The sequence below is a fragment of the Gobius niger genome (genome assembly GCF_951799975.1).
Source record: "Gobius niger genome assembly, chromosome: 18".
Classification (NCBI taxonomy): domain Eukaryota; kingdom Metazoa; phylum Chordata; class Actinopteri; order Gobiiformes; family Gobiidae; genus Gobius; species Gobius niger.
This window is the reverse complement of record NC_136869.1, coordinates 26,882,783-26,908,929: the sequence shown is the minus strand read 5'-3', so window position 1 is coordinate 26,908,929 and position 26,147 is coordinate 26,882,783. Positions and strand designations below refer to the sequence as shown.

The window sequence follows — 26,147 nt, the reverse complement described above, 5'->3', positions numbered from 1 at the left end:
TCAGCATGCCCATGTTATCTTACATTTATTCAGTGAAAGTAGTGTTTATAAAGCAGTGCCAAAGCAATTAGACTATTTTTGCTACAGCTACATTTCACTCAATATGAACATGCTGTATCCTTTTAAATGTTGTATTTTCTGAGTACTTTTTAGTTGTGGGATTAGTTTTCCAGATGCAATAAGTCCCTGAGCATAATGAGGCTCAGACTCTCCTGAGTAAACAGCTAGTTAGCGGCTAGCTAGCACCATTAGCCTTTCAATGAAGACAACATTTAACAATGGTTTAATCCAGGACTGTTTTTAGATTTAACTGTAGAGAGCATTTTCCATGATACTTGTAGCACCACAGTGTAATGTTGTAGCTATGGACACATGCTGTGGCTCGATTGAAAGGGAGACTCTCAGCTCTCTGTAGGTGAAAACGAAATTCTACGTGTCTCGGTTCCTGAGAAATCTAAGCTAAACACAGGCTATTTTTGATTAAAATCACAGATTTTTTTTCTAGATTCTGAGATATTTAGTGTTTTATGAAACACACGCCTTTCTGATGAACTCCTCTCTCCTCTCTGGACGGACACTAACGTGATGTGAAGAGGCAAATGCCTAAATATCTTTGTTTCAAGTCAATTTTCAGCGACAACATTGTTGACATGTTTTGAATCACCGCGTGTTATCGATCGCTTTTTATGGCGTGTGCATTTAAACAGCCTGGTTCTGGATTGAAGACTTTAACAGGATGTTTCTCTCAGCTGTTTCGATCTTTCCATGGGAAGCCCAGAGAGCGAGAGAGAGGTGTCGGGTTTACAGCTGTTCTCTACACAACACCAACCCCCCCTCAAGTTTTTGATCGTCATTAATTTTACATCGGTTCATCACAGAGCTCCCAAAATCACACATAAGGTGTATTAGAGTGTCTAGTTTTGCAATAAAACATAAAAACGCAAAAACAAGTTTTCCGTTTTTGGCACTCAGTGTGTTAACTTGCCAGTCAGAACTTCTTCGGTGAAGGTCAGATGTCCTTCCTTTCTGTCATATGAACTGATGAACTTATGGCTTTGTTGCAGTGAGCCGCTGTCGCCGTGTGAGAAGCTCCCGGAGGACTTGACGGTGAAGGTGAAAGGAGTGAGGGCGGAGGTGAAGGAGGAGAAAGACGAGGGGAAGACCACTAACAGCTGCCTCCTGTGCGAGCACTGTCCCGCCGGGCTGGAGGCGCTGCACGCCCTCAAGCACGGGAAAAGGCTCAACGGCGTGGACAAATCCGAGTCCACCATCACGTCGCTGCTCAGCGAGGGCGGACTATGCACCCAGCCCAAAAACCTGCTCTCGCTCCTCAAAGACTACTACGCCGCCAACGCAGAGCCCACCAAAGACCAACTGGCCAAGATCTCGGACTCGGTGAGCCTCCCCGAGCACGTGGTCCAGAAGTGGTTCGACAAGATGCAGCAGCAGGGCGCGCTCGGAGCTCCCACGCCCCCGTCCGAGGAGGAGGACGAGGGCGTGGTGGTGTCGCTGGTCCCGGGGAAGGACGCGGCGGGGATGAGTCCGTCCCTCAGCCAGGACAGCCCCACTGAAGCCACGCCGGCGGAGGTCAGCAGCCACAGCTCCCCCGCTTCCCCCTCAGCCGCCTCCGCCGACGCGCCCCTGGACCTCTCCCTGCCCAAGTCCAGCTCCCCCCCGCTCGCCCAAACCCGCACCACGCCCACCGAGGAGCCCCTGAACCTGACGTGCATGCGGAGGGAGCCGCTGCTGCCCGTGCTGATGAGCGCCCAGCTGCCCGCCCTGGTGGCCCTCGCGGAGCAGAGCGGAGGGCTGTCGTGTCTGAGGGCCAAGCGGACCATCCTCATCCCACAGCTGGCCTACTCCTACAGCCCCGCCGCCGCCACCAGCCCCGCCGGGACCGAGACGCAGGAGGCCGCCATCCAGCTCAACGGCATCAAGGTACCAAATCCAAATCACTACTTCAGCGGTCACAAAAGTCACTAAAGGAAGTAAAATAGACTTACTGTGGGTTTAAAATAGTCATGGCTAACTCATGGAAGATTTGTCCAGAGCTTTATACATTGAAATAAATATTTGGTATCTCCTTTGGTCAGTAGTTAGTACAGCTCCCATCGTGCTCTCAGGGCCTGTCCACATGAAGTCAAGCTCAGGACTAAACCCAAAAATATTTTATTAATCCAGCGTATCATTCATTTTGGGGGTTTGTAAACTAACATTTTCCAAACTGGGTTCCAGAGCAGAAAGATCTCATAACGCCGATCATGTGGCTCCGTCGTCACGCCGCCTCCGGGATTTTTACTTTTCACAGCGTCAATGTTGTGTCTGTTATCCATAATCTACTGACCTTATAATGAGTTTTACTTCACTCCTCAGCGAGGTCTGTGAGCCACAGGGGACCAGTAGTAACAAGTAGTTTTCTGCTTTAGTCCCATTACATCGGAAGAAGAAAAACTCGCCTCTTTGTCTTTTCTGTACGCACGTAAATCCATGAATGCTTTTCATTTTCATCAAATGTTTACTGCACATGCACCATCTACTTACATGGCTTTTTACAGACATGAGTGGTTTCATGTGGACGCACACATTACTGAGCTGGCTCCATGTTTGCACTGAACATTAAGACGACAAAACAAAACAAAAACGAGGTAAACTGAATGGGTGCTGCTGCCGGATGCTCTCTCATCGAATGCAATTTCTCCATCTGTGAGATCAATAAAGTATCATCTTATCTTATCTTATCTTAAAGTTCAGGCAAACATAACATCCAAATATGCATCAGCAGCAGGTGTGAGGAGCCGTGTGGTGTCTCCTGTCCTTACACTCTCCAACATGCCGAAGAAAACTCAAGAACCCAGTGGGGAAAAGAAACCTCTGGTTAGAACCACAGACTATAGAGACCCAGGGCTGATGGGAGTCCCTCAGCAGCCGGGCCAAGACCGTGAAGAACGTCCAGTCCTTGTTAGAGCTTCAGTTCTTCTTGTCCAGTCCCTGTAGGCAGAGTTTCCTCCTCCGATAGGGCTGAAGACTGCAATACTTACAACCAACCATCTGAAACAGGGGCACTTCCATCACTTTTTAAAGAGTTGGTGACACCCTGGAGACGGGGAGTACTCGGAGTACAAATGCAGAGCCTGGGGTAGATACAACAAGTTGGGAACCAGTGACCACATTTTATATTGTTGTGAAATACTTCTCCAGTTCTGTCTTTACAATGGAACATTACAACATGGTTCAAAGCCCAAAAAGTGGATTTTGCAGGATATGTTTCCTTTAGAATTAGGGCTGGGTACCGATAAACGACACCAGTGTGGCAGCGAAAAATAAAAGTAGCAAAAGGGGTTACAGAATTGAAGGTTTTCCCCCTATTTTTTCCCATTTTTTTGCCCATTCCCTACCCAGCCCAATTTATAATTCGCAAAAGGTTTGTTCAAATCATGCAAAATGTACTGTTTTCCCTTTCTTCTAATCATGTTGTAACATTGGTCCCTCAAACACACACCTGCGATTCCTGCAGTTTTGACTAATCCTGTTCACTTTGGTTTACTCAGCCATCACCGAACTCGCCCTGCCCTCAGACTGTGCGTTCATCAACTTGCTAGCGTCAGTTTGTTTGGACTGTTTTCTCACGTGGATATCCAGAACATGCCCAACAATCTTTATTCCTCACATTCAGTTCCCATTTCTAAACTCCCGCAACGCTTCGTCAACACGAGCCCGCATTAAGCAAACATGTCCGCCGTCCTCTTCCAGCCCCGATACATCACAGGGCGCGCTGGAGATCGTTACGTCGCATTGTTCAGAAGGCAGCGCTCCGTGACAGATCGTCCAAATCCTCCCGAATCCGATCGATAAGTCATAGACGAGGAGCGTGGAAATGCGCCTCTTTGTAAAAACGATAGGCCTTAATAGCGGCTCATTGCGCGGATGGATAATGGGCGTAATGATAGATGGAGATTAGCGCTTCGTCGCCACCAAGACACCGCCTGCCTTTTCGGGATCGATCGGCGCTCCGGGTTTTTTTTATTATTTCTTTTTTTGGCGCGGCGCTCCCCTGTCCGCGCTGATGTATGGACGTAGCGCGGCGGCACGCTGTTAAACGCTCCGCCGACATATTTATGCCTTCCCTAATATCAGCGCGGATCCTCCACAGCAGAGAGCGGCGCTTATCGATGCAGGCAAAGACGGATTAGTCAGCGGCGAGAGACCAGGAAATAGGGCCCGGATCGTCAGCGGGAGCGGCGAGCCCGACGCCACGCGTGATAGATTTCCGCGAGGGCTTTTGAGGAAAATGGGAATTCACAGGAGATTAGATAAGTGTGCTTGTTTTAGAAGGAACAACAGACGGTTGTAATGGGGGCAGATACTTCCCATCGCCCCGCAGACGCTCCCTAACGCTATAAAAGCTTTTTCAAGTTCTTACACTCGGACTCTGAAGGACGTATTATGTTCTATTTCTAAATAATAAACCTGGAGACCAACGCTTTATTTGTTATAAGATCTTTAACCTTGTCATTGTTCAAACCCTCCAAAATTCACACTGAAACCCTTTTTTTTTATTCATTTGTGTATTTTGTGGCGCCGAATAACACATTTAAAAAGACATGGGGATTGTAAAGTCATAAGCCTGCACTCGTCTCCACTGTGCGACGGTTCAAAGAGAGAATCGTATCTCCAACCGAAAGTTAATCCTAGAGATTTTCAGGCTTCAGACGTGTTTAGCTGAGGCGAGCGGTGCACGCCAGCAGCAGAGGTGGGAGTCTCGAATCAAGTCAATTGGTCCTCGGGTCAAGTCAAGTCTTTCTTTAGTCACTAAAGTGCTTTCTCAAAATTTAGAAATTTGGAAAATTTAGGCTTAGGCTCAAACTTTTCAAAACCAAATGGCTTTGGATTTCAACTCTTATTAATATTAAATTGCCACAACAACAACAAAAAAAGTACAGAATATTTTGAATACAAAATTACTGGTACAGCATTTGGGGTGAGTTCAGAAAAATGTTAACAGAGTCTTCTGAAAATGAGCTGCTTTTCCCTGCGGTCTTAGAGATTAATAGAAAGTAATAGTTTTGTTATTTTCTGGCAGTTTTTCTGTCAGTGGTTCCCCTGTAATGCCCCAGCCCCTGTATACTCGGATTCACCCCTGCTCAAAGTAGATTCAGTCCCGCTGTCACTGGGCTCTGTGTGGCCGCGGAAAGAAGCGTCTAAATGTTGTAGCTTTTAATGAATCCAGCTCTTACGGCGTCGTAGTTCTGGAGGCTCCTGTCTGCGCTGTAGCTTCTGTCCATTGTCTCAAACGTTCTCCTGTCCTGAATAAACGTCTATGAATCTTCACCTCTTCACTCACTGTAGAAACTTTTCATGCATCCAAAGAAACACACATTTCCTCCTGCCTTTTTGCACTGTATTGGTTAGAATTGCTGTGTCGGGAAGTGAAAAAAAGCATGTGGCGAATTACCACAAACATGTACAATGAATCCTGTTGTCTTTCAACAGTTACACTCAGTCAATAATAAATATAAAGCCACAGCAAGTCACTGAGAGTCATTGGCCTCAAGTCCAAGTTAAGTTTCAAGTCACAAAAGGCAAGTCTAAGTCAAGTAAGCCTCAAGTCTGGCTAGAGGTTTTCCACCAGAAAAGTGCAATGCGGAGTTGGACTGGTTCAGCCCTGGCCTGCGCTGCTTGTGAGCGTTGTGCTGATGTTGAATTTTGTCGACGAGATGCTGGACAGCGAGAGGAGGCTCAGTCTGTGACTCTTAAATATCAGAGTCTGCCTGATGTCGGTCGCAGCTCGTCTTTGGTACCACAGTTCTGTTTAGAATGTTTGTCCTTGTCTCACTGAGCGCCCTGTGATTATCAGCTTAAGATTTTCCCCACAACACAGATAGTGCAGTATACTGAGTTCACCCTCTCCCTCCTCACACATGTGTGTATGTGTTTCACCACAGTCCAAAGAACGCCCAAAGAAAGATTAATATGCAAACATTTTTGTTTTGTTTTACTATCCCGTCTTTGTTAATCTGATAGAGTCCCAAGTCAGGACCAGTGTTTTGCCTGGATGCCGTTAGCTAAAGGTGAAAGATTGTATTGGCCGTCATTCCTCTTTCTGCTCTGAGAGGATGCTCCAGGCCGAATGGAAACCCTGACCAGCCTCACAGTGTCTCACACTTTGACTCATTGTTGATTAGACAGACATCATTTCATAGTTTAAAACGTAAATGATCCCAAAAGAATGCTTTTATACTGGTATGTCCACTTTAATATGGGTTTGACTCTTTTAGACGAGTTTAGCTGTATCTCAGTCAGTAGTAAACGTAAATGTGTTGTTGCAGGAGGAGCGTGCGGACTCGGAGGGCCTGTCCGCCGCCGACGAGCAAGACTCGGACTGTGGGCCCGTGCGGAAGAAGATGAAGAAGACGGAGAGCGGGATGTACGCCTGTGACCTGTGTGACAAGATCTTCCAGAAGAGCAGCTCCCTGCTCCGGCACAAATACGAGCACACAGGTACGGCCCCGCCCCCAAACCCCTCCCCCTGCTCCAGCACAAATACGAGCACACAGGTACGGCCCCGCCCCCAAACCCCTCCCCCTGCTCCGGCACAAATACGAGCACACAGGTACGGCCCCGCCCCCAAGCCCCTCCCCCTGCTCCGGCACAAATACGAGCACACAGGTACGGCCCCGCCCCCATGTTTGAAATACGCTTTCTTTATCATTAGTTGAGCAGATCTGGCCTGATGGCTGAGTGTCTACATTTGTGACAGTCTATGTGGCTCTGATGAAGTACCTTGGGTTCAAACTGTCTGTGTATTTTATACATGAAATCCAGTGAGAAAAAGCTGACATCATGTTTCACTGCACCTGGATAAAGAATTCCTATATCACACCGGCTCGGGACTAACCCGATCTTAGGAAAACATCGTCTGTCGTCTAGAGAGCGATGTACCAAAAGTGGGACTGCGAACACCTCTGCTCTCATTACCAGGACATGGATAAGATTGACCCTGGGAACACAGACACTTCCACATATCCATATATGGACGTGTGAGCCTGACATGCCTGAGGAGGCTCACATGTCACACACAGGCTTTTTCTTCCTCATTATCGTAAACCTATAAAACGAAAGAACAAATGAAATATTAGAAAGTTGAGAGACGTTTGTAGAGGTCAGATCTCACACCTCATAAATCACTTTAGACACTCTTTTGTTGGTTTCACATCAACTAAATCAGTGGTCCCAACCTTTTTTCCTGCACGTGCCATAGTCGGACATCATGCGATGCCAAAACAGGGGCCCCAAATGCATCAAAACCACAGGAATTGCTAAGTGTTATATTTCAAACAAATAAAGAACTTGGAGTGTTTAATGCAGCTGTAGTCTTATTTGATGATTCTTAACCCGATAATTTGATCATTTATGATCTGACCCTCTGACTAGGCAAAGCTCTGGGCCCCCTTACAGTCCCAGGCCCCATCACCACTGATATGTATAACTGCAGTTCTGGAGATTAAAGGTGCAATTTCAATCCAATTGCAATGATTTGTGCTGCGCAAACAGGAAAGACGATCCTGCTTGTGGTAACATTAGAAACTTGAACACCTGGCAGTAGTTCCACATGAGCCTTCTGATGGCCTGCTGAGTCATGGTCCGAGCTTTGGGAAAGCTGACTCACAGGCCTCGGAGTGAAGGGGGTTTTTCAGACGCTTGGACGGACCGCTCCTGCAGGTCTTACTCAACCTCCACTCGCGCACTGCCAGCTCCCCGTGAGAAGCGGCGTGTTGCAATCTCCTCTTGTGCGAGTGATTTGGAGCGCGCTCATACCTGGCGAGCGCCGCATGGCTCGGCTCCAGATGACCTCATGTTTGGTGCCCCTCCCTGCCTCCGCACACGTTCCACCCAGGATAGTTTGGATGTCCTGCCTGGATGTAGCGATCATGCCACAAGAAGATTCAGTCCTTTCACACGCAGGCCTTGGAGAGACAGGGAAAAGTCAAAGCCATTTTTGTTCCTCTGAACCCCCACCAGCACCCAGCACATTTTCCACAGTTTGACAAAAACGAGGATGAAAATGACAACACAAAGTGTAAGGTGTGGAGGTCCAAAGATCGGTGGTCTGTGCAGTAAAACATTCACCTGGGTGCATGTAAGGCGCAGTTTACACAGCGACAAAATGGCGGTACGTTGACCCTGTCTCACACTGACAGGCTAAACTCATTATATTGTGTTGTGAAGCACCTCACATTTATATTTTGTCAAATAACAGCCTGTAAATAATTTGCAATGACTTACTTTTACTTTAGAAAGCTCCAGTTTCCTTAAAAAGCCATATTCATCCCAGGAAGTATTACAGATAAGTTGTCTCCCTCTGTGGCACATATAAAAGCGTTGCACCGTCAGTGTTTAGTTGACATGTCCTTGTTTTCATGTACTGTAAAGCAGATGGAGAGAGGACGAGGCTGCTGCGTTTCTTTGAGACTATTTCCGTGTAAAAGAGAGTTTTAAACCGTGCCCCACACCTTTATTCAGGCTTGGAACCTTAATGGAACCTCAATGGGAACCTTGGTGGCATGGTGGCGCAGCGTCTAGTCCTCACGCCTCACAGCTAGAAGGTCCCAGTTTGATTCCCACCTGGACGGGATCTTTCTGTGTGGAGTTTGTATGTTCTCCCCGTGTCTGCGTAGGTTTCCTCCGGGTACTCTGGTTTCCCTGCCACTAATAATACATAATAATGATGCATTGGTTTTATAAATCACTATTCTGGACACTCAAAGACGCTTTGCATTGCACTAGTCGTTCACTCCATACCACCATTGGTGGTGGTAAGCTACTATTGTAGCCACAGCTGCCCTGGGGTAGACTGACGGAAGCGAGGCAACCTGTCCGCGCTATCGGCCCCTCCGACCACCACCAACCACTCATGCACTTCATTCGCTAGACTTCCTGGTATTCCCAAACGGTCTCCCATCCAAGTACCGACCAGGCCCTTCCCTGCTTAGCTTCCAAGGTCTGACGGGATTGGGCAGAGCAAAGGCGGGATGGCCACTAAAAACATGTACAATAGATTCCCCTCTGGGGCCAGGACTCCCCTGAAAAAGAGATTCTTAATCACAGTAGGACTATCCTGGTTAAATAAGGTCATATATAATGCCAGCTCTGTCTCACAATGAAATGTTACTTTTTGAGGTTTTAATTGTGTGGAATAATGAAACTTGCAGTAAAAAGCACTATCTCTGGGGTTGTGTGCAAATTTACAAGAAGTCTGAGGGCCACAAAAAATGGTCCCCTGGGTCGGTGGGTGTGGTGACAATCAGGCTGGGTCTTCAGCATTGGCTCAGGAGTTGAAGACGCACACAAGCGTCTGGTGTATACATGTTTCTGGTCTTCAAACCTCTGTGGCCTCTGCATACAGGGAGGGATTAAGGCCATCTCTTAGGACCCCTCTTAGGACCCCTCTACAACACCCACACTCAGAGCACACCTCTATCCGTGTAGGGCACATGTCAGGATCAGGATATAAACAACACATTAGTTGGTAGAGCAGGTCGTCTTATCGGAAGGTCAGGAGTTTGAATCGAATGTCCTCGGCCAAGTCACTTCCCCCACGTTGCCTCCAGTGTCTAAGATATTCGTTCCACTAATGGTGATGTTGTGTGTGTCCCACAGGGAAGAGGCCCCACGAGTGCAGCATCTGCGCCAAGGCCTTCAAACACAAGCACCACCTGATCGAGCACATGCGGCTGCACTCCGGCGAAAAGCCCTACCAGTGCGACAAGTGTGGCAAGCGCTTCTCCCACTCGGGCTCCTACTCCCAGCACATGAACCACCGCTACTCCTACTGCAAGAGGGACCCCGGGCCGGCAGGAGGAGGAGGAGGAGCGGGAGCGGGAGGCGTGGGCGAGGAGGAGCGAGGCGGACACCACAGCCCCGTGGAGGAGCTGGAGGAGAGCCTGGGCCCGGCAGCGCACCCCCACCAGCTGCTCCTCGCGCCCTTCCCGACCGACTCGGACGAGCGGGGCAGCGACGAGGACGAGGAGGAGGACGGAGCCGTGGACATGGAGGACATTCGGGTGGTGCAGGTGGAGGAAGACGGGACGGAGGAGGAGGAGGAGGAGGAGGGCGCCGAGGACGACACGAGACAGGGCGACGAGGCGGAGATGGAGACGGAAGGAGAGGCGCGCGAGGCGACAAAGGAGGAGGAGGAGGAGGACACAAAAGAGACTAAAGCGGACAGAGGAGATACGAGTGAAGACTGAACTTTCTTGGTCACTACTGTGTTGAAATCCAGGTGTGCCTGATCAAATCCCGCAGAGTCGCGTTTTCGCTCTGTTTTTCTAAGACAAAAAAAGCAAAAGAAGAAGAATTTTAACAAATGAAGGAAATGCATTATACAGACTTTGGAAGCTAGAGCCGACACGTTTTAGACTATTCCTAAAACAACCTTGGGTCCTTTGTTTTTATCAGTGTTACTAATTTTACCAGTCATATTTTAACCTTTAAAGAGCTGTACAGACGGGAGATATTTCTATGCCTTTTTATTGCCAATGAACAAAAGAGAAGTCAGTATTTTATTAAGTTGGAAGAATCCTGTGCACTACGTGGCTTGGTTTACCGACGGACGGAGCAGTCCACTTGAGTTGTACCTTTCAGTATTGCCGAAACCTAACGCACTAATTTCAATTGGACTGTGAGCCTTAAGGACAGAGCAGGGAGAGCCGACTCCTGCCACAGTGTGATTGTATGAGGCACTAAAGGAGGAGACAGGAGCTGAGTGAAGGATGAGCTTGTGAATCCATAGACAGTCATGAAATAGTGGACCAGGAGGAATCAGTTACTTACCAGGGGAAATGGCCACATGTGGGGGCCGTTCTTTTTCTTTTATCAGGCTTTTATAACTACTTTATACCATGGTCTGGGTGAATACTCCATTCTGATTGGCTGGTGGGTGCTAACAAGCGTGCATTATTTTGGTATAACCGCACACGTAGTCCGGTAGTTAAATCACTGGGATATCACTCCGCTGTGGGCATCGCCATAGCAACGCATGACACAGCTGAATCAGATAAACACGTAATTAGTGACGTATGAGATGGATTTTGTTTATTTTCAACGTTTTTGGCCAAAACAAAATGTTTGATAAATGTGAAGTAGAGGAGAGTGAGCAGCTAGGTTAGCTACTGTTAATAACATATGAGCTTTACATTTCTATTCTATTCTATTCCATTTCCCAACATTTAAGCATATTTGTCTGGATTAGTAAAGTCAATCATAAAAGTTTGAGTTGGGGGGGCCCAGGTGTGAGCGACTCCACCGCAGCTGTTTCCATAAACAGTTGAGCTGGTTGAGCTAGCTTTAGCTTCAGGTTAAACAGCGTAAAAGGTAAATAACTCCTGCCCACGAGTGCCGCATATCGGTGTTTACTTCCAGGGAAAAGTGTTTCCGGGTTAGTCCTGTTGTGTTGTGATTCTGTGCTGATGTTGTGTCGTTGAGCCTGAGATCCTCGTAATAGCTGCGGAGAATGACTCGCTCTGAGACCAGCCTTCAGTGACCGGCTAATAACCCACACAAAATAGTCCCGTAGTCTGGCAGATTTAGTGAGTTTAGTCAAAGAAAAAAACATTTATTATAAATGTTGCGTTTGTGGGACCCTGGTATAAGCGGATTAAACAGCTCCGCTGTGTGGTGGTGTTCTTGACTCTGCGTCGTGCATTATAACCGTCTAACGCACGACTCTGAGCTGTTTCATCCTTAAACAGCTCGGACTGATCAGGGGAGAGAAGAAATCCACTGGTAAAAAGCCTGTCAACAGCCAAAAACTAAAATGGCAAAACTCAGATTTTGTCTGTGTGAGTCAAGTCAAAGTCTTTTGAAATCATACAAATTGTGATGGTGATGGGCTTCGGTCAAAGCAAAGAGAGGGAACTAAAATTCAGCCGTTTTCAGCTGTCTGACACTTGACACTTGACATGTGTTGTTAGAAACCCACTTGAAAATGGTATCCATATTTGATATTTTTCAGAAAGATTTATGCCAGATTTTGGCATAAACGAAAATGTAAATGTATGAAAATTAATACTAACAAAGTCCAGAATTTTAAGTGTAGAAAAACAGCCCCCGGTGTCAGACACGGGGCAAACAGGCCCGTTACTCCGCCTACTGGCACACAGAGGATTGATGTAAATTCAAATAAGGCTGGAAACAATAGCTGCCAGCAACAAAGTTGGCTGGCTTTAAAGGAGGGGGTCCAAGCTTTTTTTCACTGAGGGCCGCATGTTGAAGTGTATGCTGTGGAGGACCACAGATCTGAGGTCACTGCGCTGAAATGTGTGAGTTTTAACCCGTACCCCACACCTTTCTTCAGGCTTGGAACCTTCGAAACAGCTTTCTCCCACAATAAAATGATATGTTTATAATAAGGACTTTAGAATTATGAAACTTGTCATGAAAAACATGTCAATTCACCAGGAAGCCTGAGGGCCACACTTTGGCCACCCCAGTAGGAGAGGAAGGCTCGGTGAAAGACAATGAACTGGCAGGGAACTTCCTCCTGGTGGAAGAGCAGTGCTGAAAACGTCAGTTTTAATGAAGCAAACAAAGGAATCAAGCCATTCCCTGCAGTATATTTACCATAACAAAGAGGGGAATATATTACTTTCAGATTGAACATTTTTAAGTAGCATTTGCTTAGGACTACTACAACATGCCCATTTGTAGCTCTAAAAACGCTATTGTTTTGGCGTAACTCTTATACAAATGGCATAATCAATAACGCAAATGCCAACTATCTCTTTTTTTATAAAGATCGGGAGTCTCAATCACTTTTCGCGATTCCTCCAGTTGTTAATATGATTGTTTGCCACTTCCTGCTAGCTAGCGCAGTAGCTATCTCCGAGGCGGGGGCCAGTCATGCTAGCTCCTGGCTCCGCCCTTTTCCTTTTAGCTAGCGCCACCTTTCAGGTCCACTATCTGCGCACTGTCTATGGAGCGGCGACCACTTTTATCTTCCAAAGCCATGAACAAATGAACTGAAGCCTTTGTACTGCACCTTTTTTGAAAAGAACCACTAATATAAGAAAAGTATTTTTTCTATCGAGACGTACCACTGTCTTAATGCTAGCATGTCCGCCAACGTCCCGAGATGTAGCATGTTAGCATCACCTTGTACTAAAAAGCAGCCTGTGGACGGAGTACCTCATACAAGCACACCGCTACCGATACGAGTCTTTCAGTTCCAATCAGTGTTTCCAATAGAGAGGATGAGGAGACGTGTTCCCCTTAACTTACCTAAACCCCCCTGTCCCATACCGAGCCTTATGCAAAAAAAAGAATAATAAAGAAATGAATATGAAATGACAACGACAAAGAAAAAAAAAAGCATTTCGAAAGTGCCATTGAAGCTGCTGTTAGCGTAGCAGCCCAGATCAGGTATCGCCGGGTGGGTCCCAGATGTGATGTAACCCAACGCGTAAATGCCGGTATACTGTTGACTTCGGCTCGCAACCATCACCCCAGGAAAATGAGCTCACCATGTAGATATTAGAAGATTTTGTTTCAAGTAGCGAGCAATGAAGATTTTCCCTTTTTTGTTTTGTTTTTTTCTTTCTTTTTTTAATATGTCCCGTAACCGCAAAAAAGGAAGATCGTAATGACTTGAATTCATAATGACAATGTCCATTTGTGTACATTTAACTGGTTTACTTTGGGCATTTACATAATTTGACATGTTTATGTAAGTTGTATGAGTGTGCTATCAGAGGCACAATCATAGGTTTGAGTCAGCGTTTGAAAAAGTTCATTTGTTTTTAAAAGATTCAAACATGCTAAGGGTTAGCCTAGCTAGAAACTGTAGCTTTGGCGTAATATCAATATATAGAACCATTTCTACTGGACAAATTAAACTATAGCCATTGCCCTTTAGCTTTAAAGAGATGAAAGACTAATTTTCGATTGTTAAATAATTGCTATGACCAACATTGAAGACAATAAGTGCGTCGAAAAGCACCCGGAGACCCATGTCCAGATGTTTAGCTAGGTGCACGGTCAGGTCTGTGATGGACAAACACACAACACGTCAACTTCTCTAGATCGACCAAGCCAAACACCGAAACTAGATCAAATGACTTCAAATTGTGAATTCAAGTCATAAACGGAGGCTACCTTTTTAGCGGTCTTAGCATCTGCGCTAACGGCAGGTGGTGTCATGTTTAAGAGATGAATCTTCGTTCTAAACCATTCAGTATTACTTTGTGTTCATCTGTGTACCGTTTGTTACTGTTTCCACTGATGGCAGTATTAGCCCTCCACGAGATGGGTCTGTCTGTTTTAGCCCGAGCTAACTTTTGTTTTGTATTTATGTCTCGTCTGTGTTTTTTTTTGTTTTTTTTTTATATTTTTCTTTGGTTTATTTATTACACGCTGTATTGTAGTTTGTATGAATAATATATTTTAGTATGAAGATGATTCCGGCGGACAGAAGCGACCCGAGCAGTGTGTTCTTTGCCCTGTGCCCTCCGATATGAAGCTACTGAAGTGTCCAGCTAACTGTACGTGCTAGCATGAGTGTGACCGCCCCGAACCACACAGACTGCCCCATCGCCAAGCCAAAATACTATCCAAGTATTGTTCCGTTTTGTTTTTATTTGTGCCAATTTGTTACCTTTATGTCAGTGTTGAGACCACGCCCATTTTATAAGCCCCTCCCCTTTTAACTTTTTTTTTTTTTCTTTCTTTTTTTTTTTAAATAGTGGTTACGTTTCTGTTTATTTTTTTGTTTTTTTTATGACTCCCCATCTCACAATAAAATACCTTTACAAGCTATGGGCTATTGTGTGAATGGTGTTTTAGCTATAGGTACTTTTATTTAAAGACACTGCGGAGCAACGCTATGTTACAGGTCTGTGTTGGGTTATAAACAGACAAAAGAAATAAATCTGTCCATGTTATCATTTATTTTAACAGCGAGATGGGCGTCCCTATTATTGACTTAATCACTGTGTTGTTTCCAGATACGCAGATCCCAAAGTCGTTTAAACACAGCAAATACCACCGCCAATACAGTTCACATACAGTTCACTTCAAACCAGCTCAGGGCCAATAACACGGCAAACCAAAAGCATCACATGCACACAGAGGATCAGGTTTGGCATCAGGGCTGGACTGGCAGAAAAAATCGGCCCGGGACTTTTGGGTCAAGACCGGCCCTCTAAAAAAAAAAAAACAGTCATATTCAATGCAATAGTCGAGGTGATGAGCAAAACAATAAACCCTTGGCTTGAACTAAAACAGTATAAGCTACAAATCGAGGACAACAGCTGCATTTTGTTTCTGCCGAATTCAAGCTAACACCTCAGAGACTCAACACTTTCATCTTGTCGTTTATAACTTGAAGGAACTTTTGTGAAATTACTTCAATCTTAAAATGTGCGTTCCGTTAATGAAGTTCCTCTCACGACTGCAACACAAATAAACTTCTCCAAACCAACCACATGATCCCACTGTAGATGAAGATGAAACGGTAAAACTCACCTCAGAGTTACAGAGCTGTGGAGTGAGAATAGAAATACCAAAAAGGCCAAACATTGTAAATCCTTTCAATGGAAACTAGAAGATTTCCAAACTGCACTGACGACGAGGGGCAAGACGGAGTCACCTGACAACTCCCAGCATGCACTTCTTTGCAAACATTTGTCTAAAATGTATAAAAATAGCGTTCTAGGGTTCTGTGGGTCCTGGAGGGAGTTACAATAAACTATTTCCTCTTATATTCACAATGTGAGGGGCATGAGTGTTATGTCCCAGAGGCCCATTGCTCATTATACGAGATTATCTGAGAACCATGACTCAAGAAACTATGCCACCAGAGGGGAATAAAGTGCGTCACATCCCTCTAGTGGAGGAGTTGTGTAATTGCATCTATGTAAAGATAGATAATGGCTTTTCCCGCTAATTGTGGGCCGGTGAAAGGTATAACGGGCCTTATCTCGATCTGACTGGTCCAACCGGCCCAAAAGTACGTCGGCCCATCGGGAAAACTCCCGAATCTCCCGATGGCCAGTCCAGCCCTGTTTGGCATGAACCGAGATACCCAGCGGTATTGGTGAGGTCGTAGTGACCCAAACAAAAAGACAAACAAACAAAAATCATAAAGGCGTCTGTCCGCTCGTACAATCTGTCTATAAAACACAGAGCGAACTAACGCAAAACACAAAGAAAACACAATTTACAGGCGAGCAGGAAGTGGTAACAAATACTGCAATAAACAAAAAGAATATTATTTAAAACACTTGTAATAATTCAACTATTAAGACTCTTGAAATACCGCATACCTGGTGTTGAATTCCCACGGCAAGTCATTCACCGTTTCTCCCTCATACGACGTCTCCCATAAAACCATGTGACCTGCCATACAAAATAGCCAGTACTTAAAACTCTGATCACACAATTCAAACATTCGTTCAGTGGTGGCTTCATTCATTCAAACACGGCTATAGCCTAGCACCACGTAACTCTTCAAATATAAGAACTGCATGAATTACAAAAAAAAATCTCTCCAGAAATCAGCAACACTCTGGATAACTGGGAAATGAGGCCCTATGTCAAAAATCCTGAAACATCCCTTTAAGGCGGACTCACTTCCGGCATTACCGGCGGCCATCTTGCCACAGGGAAGCTTTCTGGGGAGCAATGTGGTGTCTGAGGTAAGGTACGAACACAAATCCTCTTATCTCGCTGAACGGTTTGGTTTCTTACAAACATTATTAACGTGGCTATAATTCTGAAAGCTGGAACATGCTGAAATAAAGATTTCCTCTGACGCTTATAACAAACCAAACCGTTTGAAAATTGGTAAAAATGGAGCAAGTTATGGTCATTTAAAAAGTACATGAACCATAAAACACAATGTTACGAGTGAGCGAGCTCCCTGTGGCAAGATGGCCGCCGCGTGCGGACGTCGACCTCCATTGGCCAGCAGTGCGTACGAGACAACTAGCCTTTATTATATGATATTTATGCTTCCGACCACTTGCCAACTTCCTCCTAGGGGCAGTTCCGGGGGCAGCTACAGTTAGCAAGTAGGCTAGTCCAGGAGACTTCAGAGTCCGTTAGCATTAGCTATCAAATATCACAAATTATGAATAATCCAGTTGTTTCAGCTGTTGTCAACAATCACGCCTAGTTAGAAAGCATTAAAGGTCCTATATCATGCAAAATCGACTTTTTGGAGCTTTTAGCCATGTTGTTATGCTATTTCCTTATCAAAAACACCCCAGAGTGGTTTGTGGCTTCATTCACGCAGCTCTCAGTAATCCTCCTGAATCCTGCTCTCTGAGCAGCTGCTCCGCCCTCTCCTGGTGAACGACTGAGTGTTCAGTTGTGTCGTAACAGCAGAACGGAAGTGCTCGACGTCTGTAATGTAATGTCTTAATTCTATTCTTACGGACGGATTTTAATTTGTAAAACAGCGTTTTCATTATTTCTTTCGTAAGAGAGAAACAAAGAGAAGAAAAAATAAAAAAATAAATAATAAAATAAAAAAGGATGTGCCCGAGGTGCTTCCAGGTCAGCTGTGGCCAAAACAAACACATCCCTGAGCGTCTGAACAGATCAGTCATGTTTGCGCTGCAGCTGAAGATGGAGCTCGTTATAACTGGACACACCTGTTCTTTATTCTTAACTAACGATAATGTCACGGAGAAAAAGAAGCGCGTTTGGCTACGGAGTTTATTCAACTTTTTTCAAGGAGAGGCCACTCAGCTGTTTTTCTCTCCTGGATTCAGCGACTATCACCAAAATAGTGTTTCTCTGTGACTGTCACTGATGGATGTTTGGTGAACCTTCGCCAGAATTAAAGTGGATTAACTTTTATAACCAACGCGAGTCCCATAATGTAAACAGCGATGGAGCAGAGCGGTGAGTCAATCCAAACGCGGGTTAGCTTGTGTGTTAGCATATTAGCATGTGTGTTAGCCATTTATGAAGCTGTGTTGCAGATGTCAACTCCATATAACTGCATCGTGAAGTGACTTCACTTATTGCTGTTTATTTATATTACGGTAAAGTTGTATGTGCGGAGAGAGGGGGCGGAGTTAACTGAATCGAAGCGTTGTGTTTTCCGGGTTTGAAAAATACCTCCAGAAAACACTTATATTTATCACAAAAATGAGTGCTCCATAATGGTAGAGGTACAATATATCATATACATGCCTGTACTTAACTTTGGAATGGCTAAAATAGCATGATATAGGACCTTTATTATAGGAACTGACCTTTTTACTTTAGATAAGAATGAGTGTATGAAAGTGGGCTCTAAGTTAAATGCTAAATCAGGTTTAGCTTGTTGTGGGGTCGGATACACACCCGAAGGCCCCTAAACTTCATCTTATAAGATGTTAATGAGAGAGAAACCACAGAAAACATCTACATGCCATGAAACGGACGCCTGGCTTCCCCGTTCATTTGTCTGGGGCTAGAACGCTCAATTTAAACAGGTTTGCAAATGTTTTATACACCTTTTTTTTGGCCCGTAGGCTTTATTTGATCGGACAGTCCCGTTTGAAAGACTCTCAGCTGCATTAAAGATTCACCTCTTTGATATTCACTGCAGATACACAAAAGTTGCCATTGTTTCAAATATACACCATTTCCTGGACATGGAGGCATCAGCAGCTGATCAGTGGAAATGTGATGACGCAGTAATCTTACATATTTCATGTGTAGAAATGGGTTTGGAAAGTTTGGAATGTGCATAAATACAAAATCACCATGTTCTTCTCGACTCTTACTCTTGGTGCAGTTTTGGAGGCCTTTGAACCCCCGCCTCGGCTTATTTACCACTGGCTCTTTGTTGACCAGTGACTGAATCTGTTCCTCTGTTAGTCACCACACCCAAGGTCGGTCCCATTGATCCGGGTTAGGTTTCACTAGTCCCCCCCTCCCGCACACATGAATTAGTAATGCCCTGCACCAAAAATCCATAGTCCAACCACCATCTGCAAATGATACAGGGACATATTTCAGAGTCTGCACTTCGTTGGGTTGGAACGACTAATGTGGGGGAAAGTAGTGATTTTATGTGAACTTTCAGCACTGTGTCTATAGAGATAAAGTGTAAAATATGCCTTTGAAAGGTTAAAATCACTATAAGGGGACAGAAATATGGCTATAGAGGACACAGAGGACACATGCATTATTTAAGTCTTGGCTGAAATTGAAACAGAAACGCACCCATTTGTTAATAGCACTGAGTTTGTGAGTAAATAATTCATGTGGTGTGATATAAGTATGTTTTTAGGATGAAATGTAACATTTTAATGTAGTGTAGAAACCAGGGACTGGAGTTGAAAATTAGAATCTGAATTGGTTTTATTGCCATAGTTATGAGCAGGTTCACAACTAGGAATGTTTTTCAGTCGATCGTGCAACAAGAAACATAAAACTACATTAAATAATACAGTGGTGTGCATAAGTATGGGCACCCCTTTAACTTTTCGACATTTTGCCATAGTCTGGACCATAAACATAAATATATTTAATTAAAATTGTATGTGAAAGACACACACTAAGTGACACACAATCATGAAGTGAAATGAAATTTATACATGATTTAGATTTTTTTTGGAGTCTTATGGTTTTCGTTTAAAAATGCCTCTCTGTCATAAAGGCCAGATTTGTGCAGTGTACGAGTAATAATTGTTCTGTGGACAGTTTCCCCCACCTGAGCTGTAGCTCTCTGCAGTTCATCCAGGGTCATCATAGGCTTCTTGGTAACAGCTGTGGTCAGTGCTGTCCTTGTCCGGTCAGTAAGTTTAGGAGGACGGCCGGGTCTTGGTTGGTTTGCAGTGATGTCAGACTCTTTCCGTTCCTGGATGATTTATTTAACTGTACTTTTGGAAATCTTTTTCTGACCTAACTCAGCTTTATGCTTCTCAATAACTTCATCCTGGACCTGTCTGGTGTTCTTGGACTTCATGATGCTTCTGCTCCACAATAGTCTCTAACAGACCTGAGACCATCACAGAGCAGCTGTGTTTGAACTGACATTAGAAACACACAGGTAGACTCTGTTTAGTCATTAGATCAACATGTGATTATTCAGAAATAATCAGGCAACTGAAGAAGGCACTTGGCTGCACTAAAAGGAAAAGGGGACCAGTACTTTTGCACATCACACTTTTCAGCTTTTTATTTCTAAAAAAAAATCCAAATCATGTATAAATTTCACTTCACTATTGTGTGTCACTTAGTGTGTGTCTTTCACATCAAATTTAAATGAAATATATTTATGTTTATGGTCCATAATATGGCAAACTGTCGAAAAGTTAAAGGGGGGCCCAAACAACAACCAACAAAACTTTAAACTATAAGACTATAAGACTGTCAGGGCATGTGTAAGAAGAACGATGATAAAGACAACAACAATCTGACACAGAGCATGATACAGGGGACATATTTAAGGGTCTGCACTTGAATCTAGTCATTTTATGTGAACTTTCAGCGCTGTGTCTAAAATAGAGATGAACCGTAATATGCCTCACTGTGGAAGGTTCAAATCACTACAAAGGTTGACAGAAATATGACTGTATGAGTGTATTTACAGATGTACAGGTGCACTGAGTGTGGACACACCACACAGAGCACCAGGGCAGGCTACATCCATGAGTCTGATATAGAGTTATTGAAAAAACTGTTCATGTGGCGGGAGCTATGGGACTGGATAGACCGTAGCCTCCTGCCTGAGGGGAGAGGGGTGAATAGTCCGTGTCCAGGGAGAGAAGAGTCAGCTGTGATCCGACCCACACGCCTCCGGGTCCTGGAGGTGAACATGTCCTGGAGAGATGGAGCTCACATCCACCTTCACCCTCTCAGCAGCAGCACAATGCCCCAGTCTGTAGCCCCGGGGAACCACGCGGTGATGGAGGAGGTGAGGATGGACCACGCGGTGATGGAGGAGGTGAGGATGGTCCACACGGTGAGGGAGGAGGAGAGGATGAACCACACGGTGAGGGAGGAGGAGAGGATGAACCACACGGTGATGGAGGAGGTGAGGATGAACCACACAGTGATGGAGGAGGTGAGGATGGACCACACGATGATGGAGGAGGTGAGGATGGACCACACGGTGATGGAGGAGGTGAGGATGGTCCACACGGTGAGGGAGGAGGAGAGGATGAACCACACGGTGAGGGAGGAGGAGAGGATGAACCACACGGTGATGGAGGAGGTGAGGATGAACCACACAGTGATGGAGGAGGTGAGGATGGACCACACGGTGATGGAGGAGGTGAGGATGAACCACACAGTGATGGAGGAGGTGAGGATGGACCACACGGTGATGGAGGAGGTGAGGTGGACTCTCTGATGGCCGTGTAGAACTGCAGCATCTTGGTTGGCAGCTTTCCTCAGCTGGTGCAGGAAGAACATCCTCTGCTCTGACAATAAAATATTTTTGCTACAAGCTTGTTTTGTGCTATGAAGAATTGCAACGTCCCTGTCAAATAAATAAATAACAGAACATGAGCAAAACCAGGACCAATCTATGGTTTTGGATCATTTAGGGACATGGGACTGCCTCGGGCAAACTGGGACGTCTGGTCACCCTAAAGCAGACTCGCCACTCCACAGATCTGTGACGGAGCTCAGGTGGTACTTGGGAGGTGAAATATTCTACGAGGTGGTACTGGATGTGATAAGTTTGGATGTAAATCTGGTTTTCGGGGTTTGAAAATGCAGAGGGCACTTCCTGGCAACAAACTCCCGTAAATATGCAGTGCAGAAGAAGAGCTGAGTAAACACTCAGACCTGGAGTTGTTTTGTAGAAAAATAAGCATCATTAAGGATGTGTGGGTGTGTATCAGCCCAGGAGCAGCTCATGAAACTGTAGGTTCAGTCTGTTCAAATGACAAACACGTGAGAGAGCCTCCAGAACACAGCTGTTTCCAGTGGTTTTCTCTCCGAATCCGCACTCCGCCTGCATATCTGCGCGGGGTTGTGCTAGCCTCAGCATTTCAAAGCAAAATTGAAAAGCCATAAGTGCTAAGAGGATACGGAGTGCTCGTGCCAATAGCGGCGCAGGAGGCTGATGAAGTGGCGGAGCGAGACACCGAGCCAAGCCCAGGGGGCGACGTTCCCCGGGGAAATCTACTGAAAAGCCCCGGCCTGCTCCAGAGAGGGAGGAGCTCACGCTGTGTCAATGAAGCTGTCCCTTTGTTCAGCTGTGTGGACCGGACATCAACATGTGAGTGTCCCATCAACACGCGTGCTCCACATGAGCAACAACATGATAATAATCTGTATACATAATCCTGAGTGTGGAGGCCTGTTGATCCACAGATCCACGGTGCTGGTCCTCAAGAACAAGGATCCATCACAGTAATCTGCTGTTTTGGAGGTTTTCTGGTGAGAGCAGTGAAAACCTACCAGAAACTCTATAAATGATTGACACTGGAGCATCATAGAAGCCACTGTGATGGAAAGTAAAGGCGCCACACAAACCTCTCATACAGTCACTGGGTCACACAAAAGGACATGTGGTATAAAGAGTCGTACATGTACATTTAAAGTTATATAGAAAATAACATATTTACAAGCTCCTTTCTCATCGTTCTCGTTGAATCCGGGCTGTTTTTTGTCAGCTGTGTGAATAAAACAGTGGCCCAAACACTGTGCAGTGTCATTGGCCCACATTGGCCTCAGTGTGGCGCAGTGTGAGTGTATCAGGAACCGTGTCACTGTGAACCAACACACAATAACATTTATTCAAGTATTGCAGGAACCAGATGTTTACATACACTTTATAAAAAGACACATGTGCATTTATTTCTCATTGTCCAGAATTAACCTTTACTTTTTTTTAGGTCAATTAGAATTTTAAAAAAGTTGCTAAATACCAGAAGAATAAGAGATAGAATTTTCAACCCGGTGTTATACTACTTTTTACAAACCAAAAGTTAACGTAATATTTGGTAGCATTGCCTTTAAACTGTATATTTTGGGACAAACGTTTTGGATTTCCTTCCACAAGCTTCTCACAATAGTTGGATGAGTTTTGGTCCATTCCTCCAAACAGAACTGGTGTCAGTGAGACACATTTGTGGCCACCTTGTGTGCCTATGCCTTTTCAGAAGCTTCAACTTCCTGGCTGATGTCTTGAGATGTTGTTCAAATATTTCCTAGACATAATCTATATTCATGATGTCATCTATTTTGTGAAGTGCACCAGTCCCTCCCACAGCAAAACAACCCCACAGCATGATGCTGCCCCCCCCCCGTATTTCACAGTTGGGATGGTGTTCTCAGGCTTTTTCCTTCAAACGTGATCATGGTCATTATGACCACAGGATATGTCTCCAAAAATACAGTCTTTATGGGTTTTTTTATTTGCAAACTCCAATCTGTCTTTTCTCTGTTTCCTTTGGAGTCAGAGCTTCTTCCTCAGAGCTCCCTCTCAGCCCATGTCGTTCAGGACTGGTTTCACTCTGGATAATGACAAACTCTCACCAGGTTCAGCATCTTCACCAGGTCTTTTGTTTTTGTTCTTGGGTTGATCTTCACATTTCAGACACAGCACGTTCATCTCTGGGACACAGACCCCGCCTTCTTTCTGATCTGTATGATGATTGGTCATTTCCATCATTGTTTGAACCAATGAACCTGAACCAGACTTGTGCTTCTAAGGTCATGAGATCGTCATCTGGGCTTTCCCCCAAATCGTTTAAAGGGATAGAAATGTATGTAAACGTCTGACTCTGTGGAAAGTAACAAAAACATAAAAAATATATGTATATATTTGTCATTTTTCTGGCATTTGGCAAATAGAAATATTTTTTAAATTCTAATTGACCAAAAAAAAAAAGTTATTTCTGATTTCATGTCAGACACTGAGAACAATTGCATGTGTGTCTTTATATAAAGCGTATGTAAACGTCTGGTTCCTGTTGGAGATGTCTTGGAGAAGGTGCAGTGTGGGATGTGGTCCTGCTGGAGGGACAGTATGTTTTTCATGGGGATGTGATATCGTGGTCAAACACTCTGCCTGATACTGACCCTTTACGATGCTCTCCACATTAATGACCTGGACTGGAGCATACGGCCTGATTATTATTGACATATTGATCAGTGGGCTCGCCTTTCCACCGCTTGTATGTCACATGTGGAGCTCTGCGTGTCCATCTGCACCGGAAGGTCATCCAGCAACCAACCAGCATCCAGACACTGTCCAACCATCAGCCCCCAAACACTGGCCGGGGGGGCGAGGAGCTGAGAGGGCTGTCATTGCTCTTCCCATTAGCTCCTGGTTTAATATGTCCATAGAGGCCGGCTTCTTCACCTTTGACCTCTCACATCTGTTAAACAAACAGACACATTCAAAAACACACTTCAGGAAACATCTCTCTTTGAACACATTTGTACAACTGTGAAAAACCAGCCTCGAGGAAGCAGTCCGTCTGATCGGCCACTACTGAGGGCCTTTAGCTTTGGAGAACATCTGCAGACTACACATCTGCTCTGGCTCAGAAAGTTTCAAACATGAACCACCAGAACGATATGAAGCCACAGAAAACATATATCAAGACTTTGAGACTTACCCTCCGCAACCACAGCCCTCAGAATAAAAATGCTCTGGTCCAAATGGAATCAAACTGCCTTTGGTTTAGGCCATTCACGTATGTGGCAGTGTGGACTAAGTGATGACCTGGTAGCCTCAGCAGGTGGCGCTAACCCCATTGGCCCTCTGTCTCTCCATCCTCCTGACGTGGGCTGGGTGTGCCCAGGGCCTGCTACAGCAGGTAGATATTGTAGATGAATGAATCTATCCCAGCTTGGTACGGCGGCTGATATGAGCCTCCTTCACTGTCAGGATGGCTAAGGGCTTCACAGATCTGTGCTCGTGGATGGAGACCCGGGGTTTTCTGGGGTCCTCATGTGGAGCGGCCGGCACCGGCCGAGGGGCTCCTGTGGGCGTGCGACGGTAGGACCTCATTTTTTCACCTTTATGTAGTTAGAACTAACTTTTTTCCAACATATAGGTTGAGGGGTTTTAGTTTGGAGTATGGACTTTTATTGTCTCTTTGGAACAAAAAAACTATGAACAATATCTATGAACTTAGATATTTTAGTAATATATGGACAGTATAATATACCATGTCATATATTTTTGGAACATCTTACTGTACGTCCTCTTTAATGAACCTCTGAGCCTTTAGAGTCCCAGAGCTTTCTCTCCGGTGGCGTTTTACATTTTGTTCATTTATTTTATTTCATCTAAATGACTGTATGTTAAGTATTTCAACAATCACCACTGGCCTCGCTGCACTTACATCACCTTTAAAACAATACGATGTGTATTGTCCGGCATGTGCAGGTCATTGTGTTGAGCTAAATGTGTGGTTGTCGAGGAATCTCCATAAACAACATCACACACAGATGATCTGTTCCCACTTGATCCCGTTAATGATTCTGTGTGATCTGTGTGATCAGTGTGATTCTGTGTGATCAGTGTGATCTGTGTGATCTGTGTGATCTGTGTGATCTGTGTGATCAGTGTGATCAGTGTGATCAGTGTGATCTGTGTGATCAGTGTGATCTGTGTGATCAGTGTGATCTGTGTGATCTGTGTGATCAGTGTGATCAGTGTGATCTGTGTGATCTGTGTGATCTGTGTGATCTGTGTGATCTGTGTGATCTGTGTGATCTGTGTGATCTGTGTGATCAGTGTGATCTGTGTGATCAGTGTGATCAGTGTGATCAGTGTGATCTGTGTGATCTGTGTGATCTGTGTGATCTGTGTGATCTGTGTGATCCCTCATGTACAGACTGCTGTAGATGTCTGATCATGACAAACCCACACAGGGGCTGCTGGGACATCATTTGATTATTTAAACCGGCCAACACATCTCCAGACTCGTAGCTGACCTCAGAGTGCGTCAGCTTCTTAACCGCCACATGACCTGGGCCTGACTCAGCTCCACAATCAGCCTGGAGTTATGCAAATGGAAAATACTCTGTATTATTGATGCATCGGTCACTACTGCCTTTCCTTCTCTTTGCCTCACCTTTTTTCTGTGGCTTATTCTCTGATTCTGATGCAGACACTCCTGTGTTATCGCCTCTGGACTGCTCTGAGGACATGTGGGGGCAGTGTAAGGGGGGGGGGGGGG

General features: G+C 45.2%; 1 protein-coding gene and 1 long non-coding RNA gene across 2 annotated transcripts in view; one reads left to right on the top strand and one right to left on the bottom strand.

The window, feature by feature from the left end:
- zeb1b (zinc finger E-box binding homeobox 1b) overlaps positions 1-10,887 on the top strand; it is a 126,193-nt gene extending 115,306 nt beyond the window's left edge. Inside the window, exons 7-9 of the mRNA XM_079575914.1 lie at positions 1,065-1,938; positions 6,327-6,498; positions 9,658-10,887. Coding sequence (XP_079432040.1) covers positions 1,065-1,938; positions 6,327-6,498; positions 9,658-10,247 — 1,636 coding nt within the window. The 3' untranslated portion in view covers positions 10,248-10,887. The remainder of the gene's footprint in view (positions 1-1,064; positions 1,939-6,326; positions 6,499-9,657) is intronic.
- Positions 10,859-11,846, bottom strand: LOC306977610. Its single transcript, XR_013793844.1, has 2 exons — positions 11,755-11,846; positions 10,859-10,903 (listed from the first exon to the last, which is right to left on the bottom strand). It is a non-coding gene; the product is annotated as an uncharacterized lncRNA (long non-coding RNA).
- Between the last annotated feature and the right edge of the window lie 14,301 nt (positions 11,847-26,147).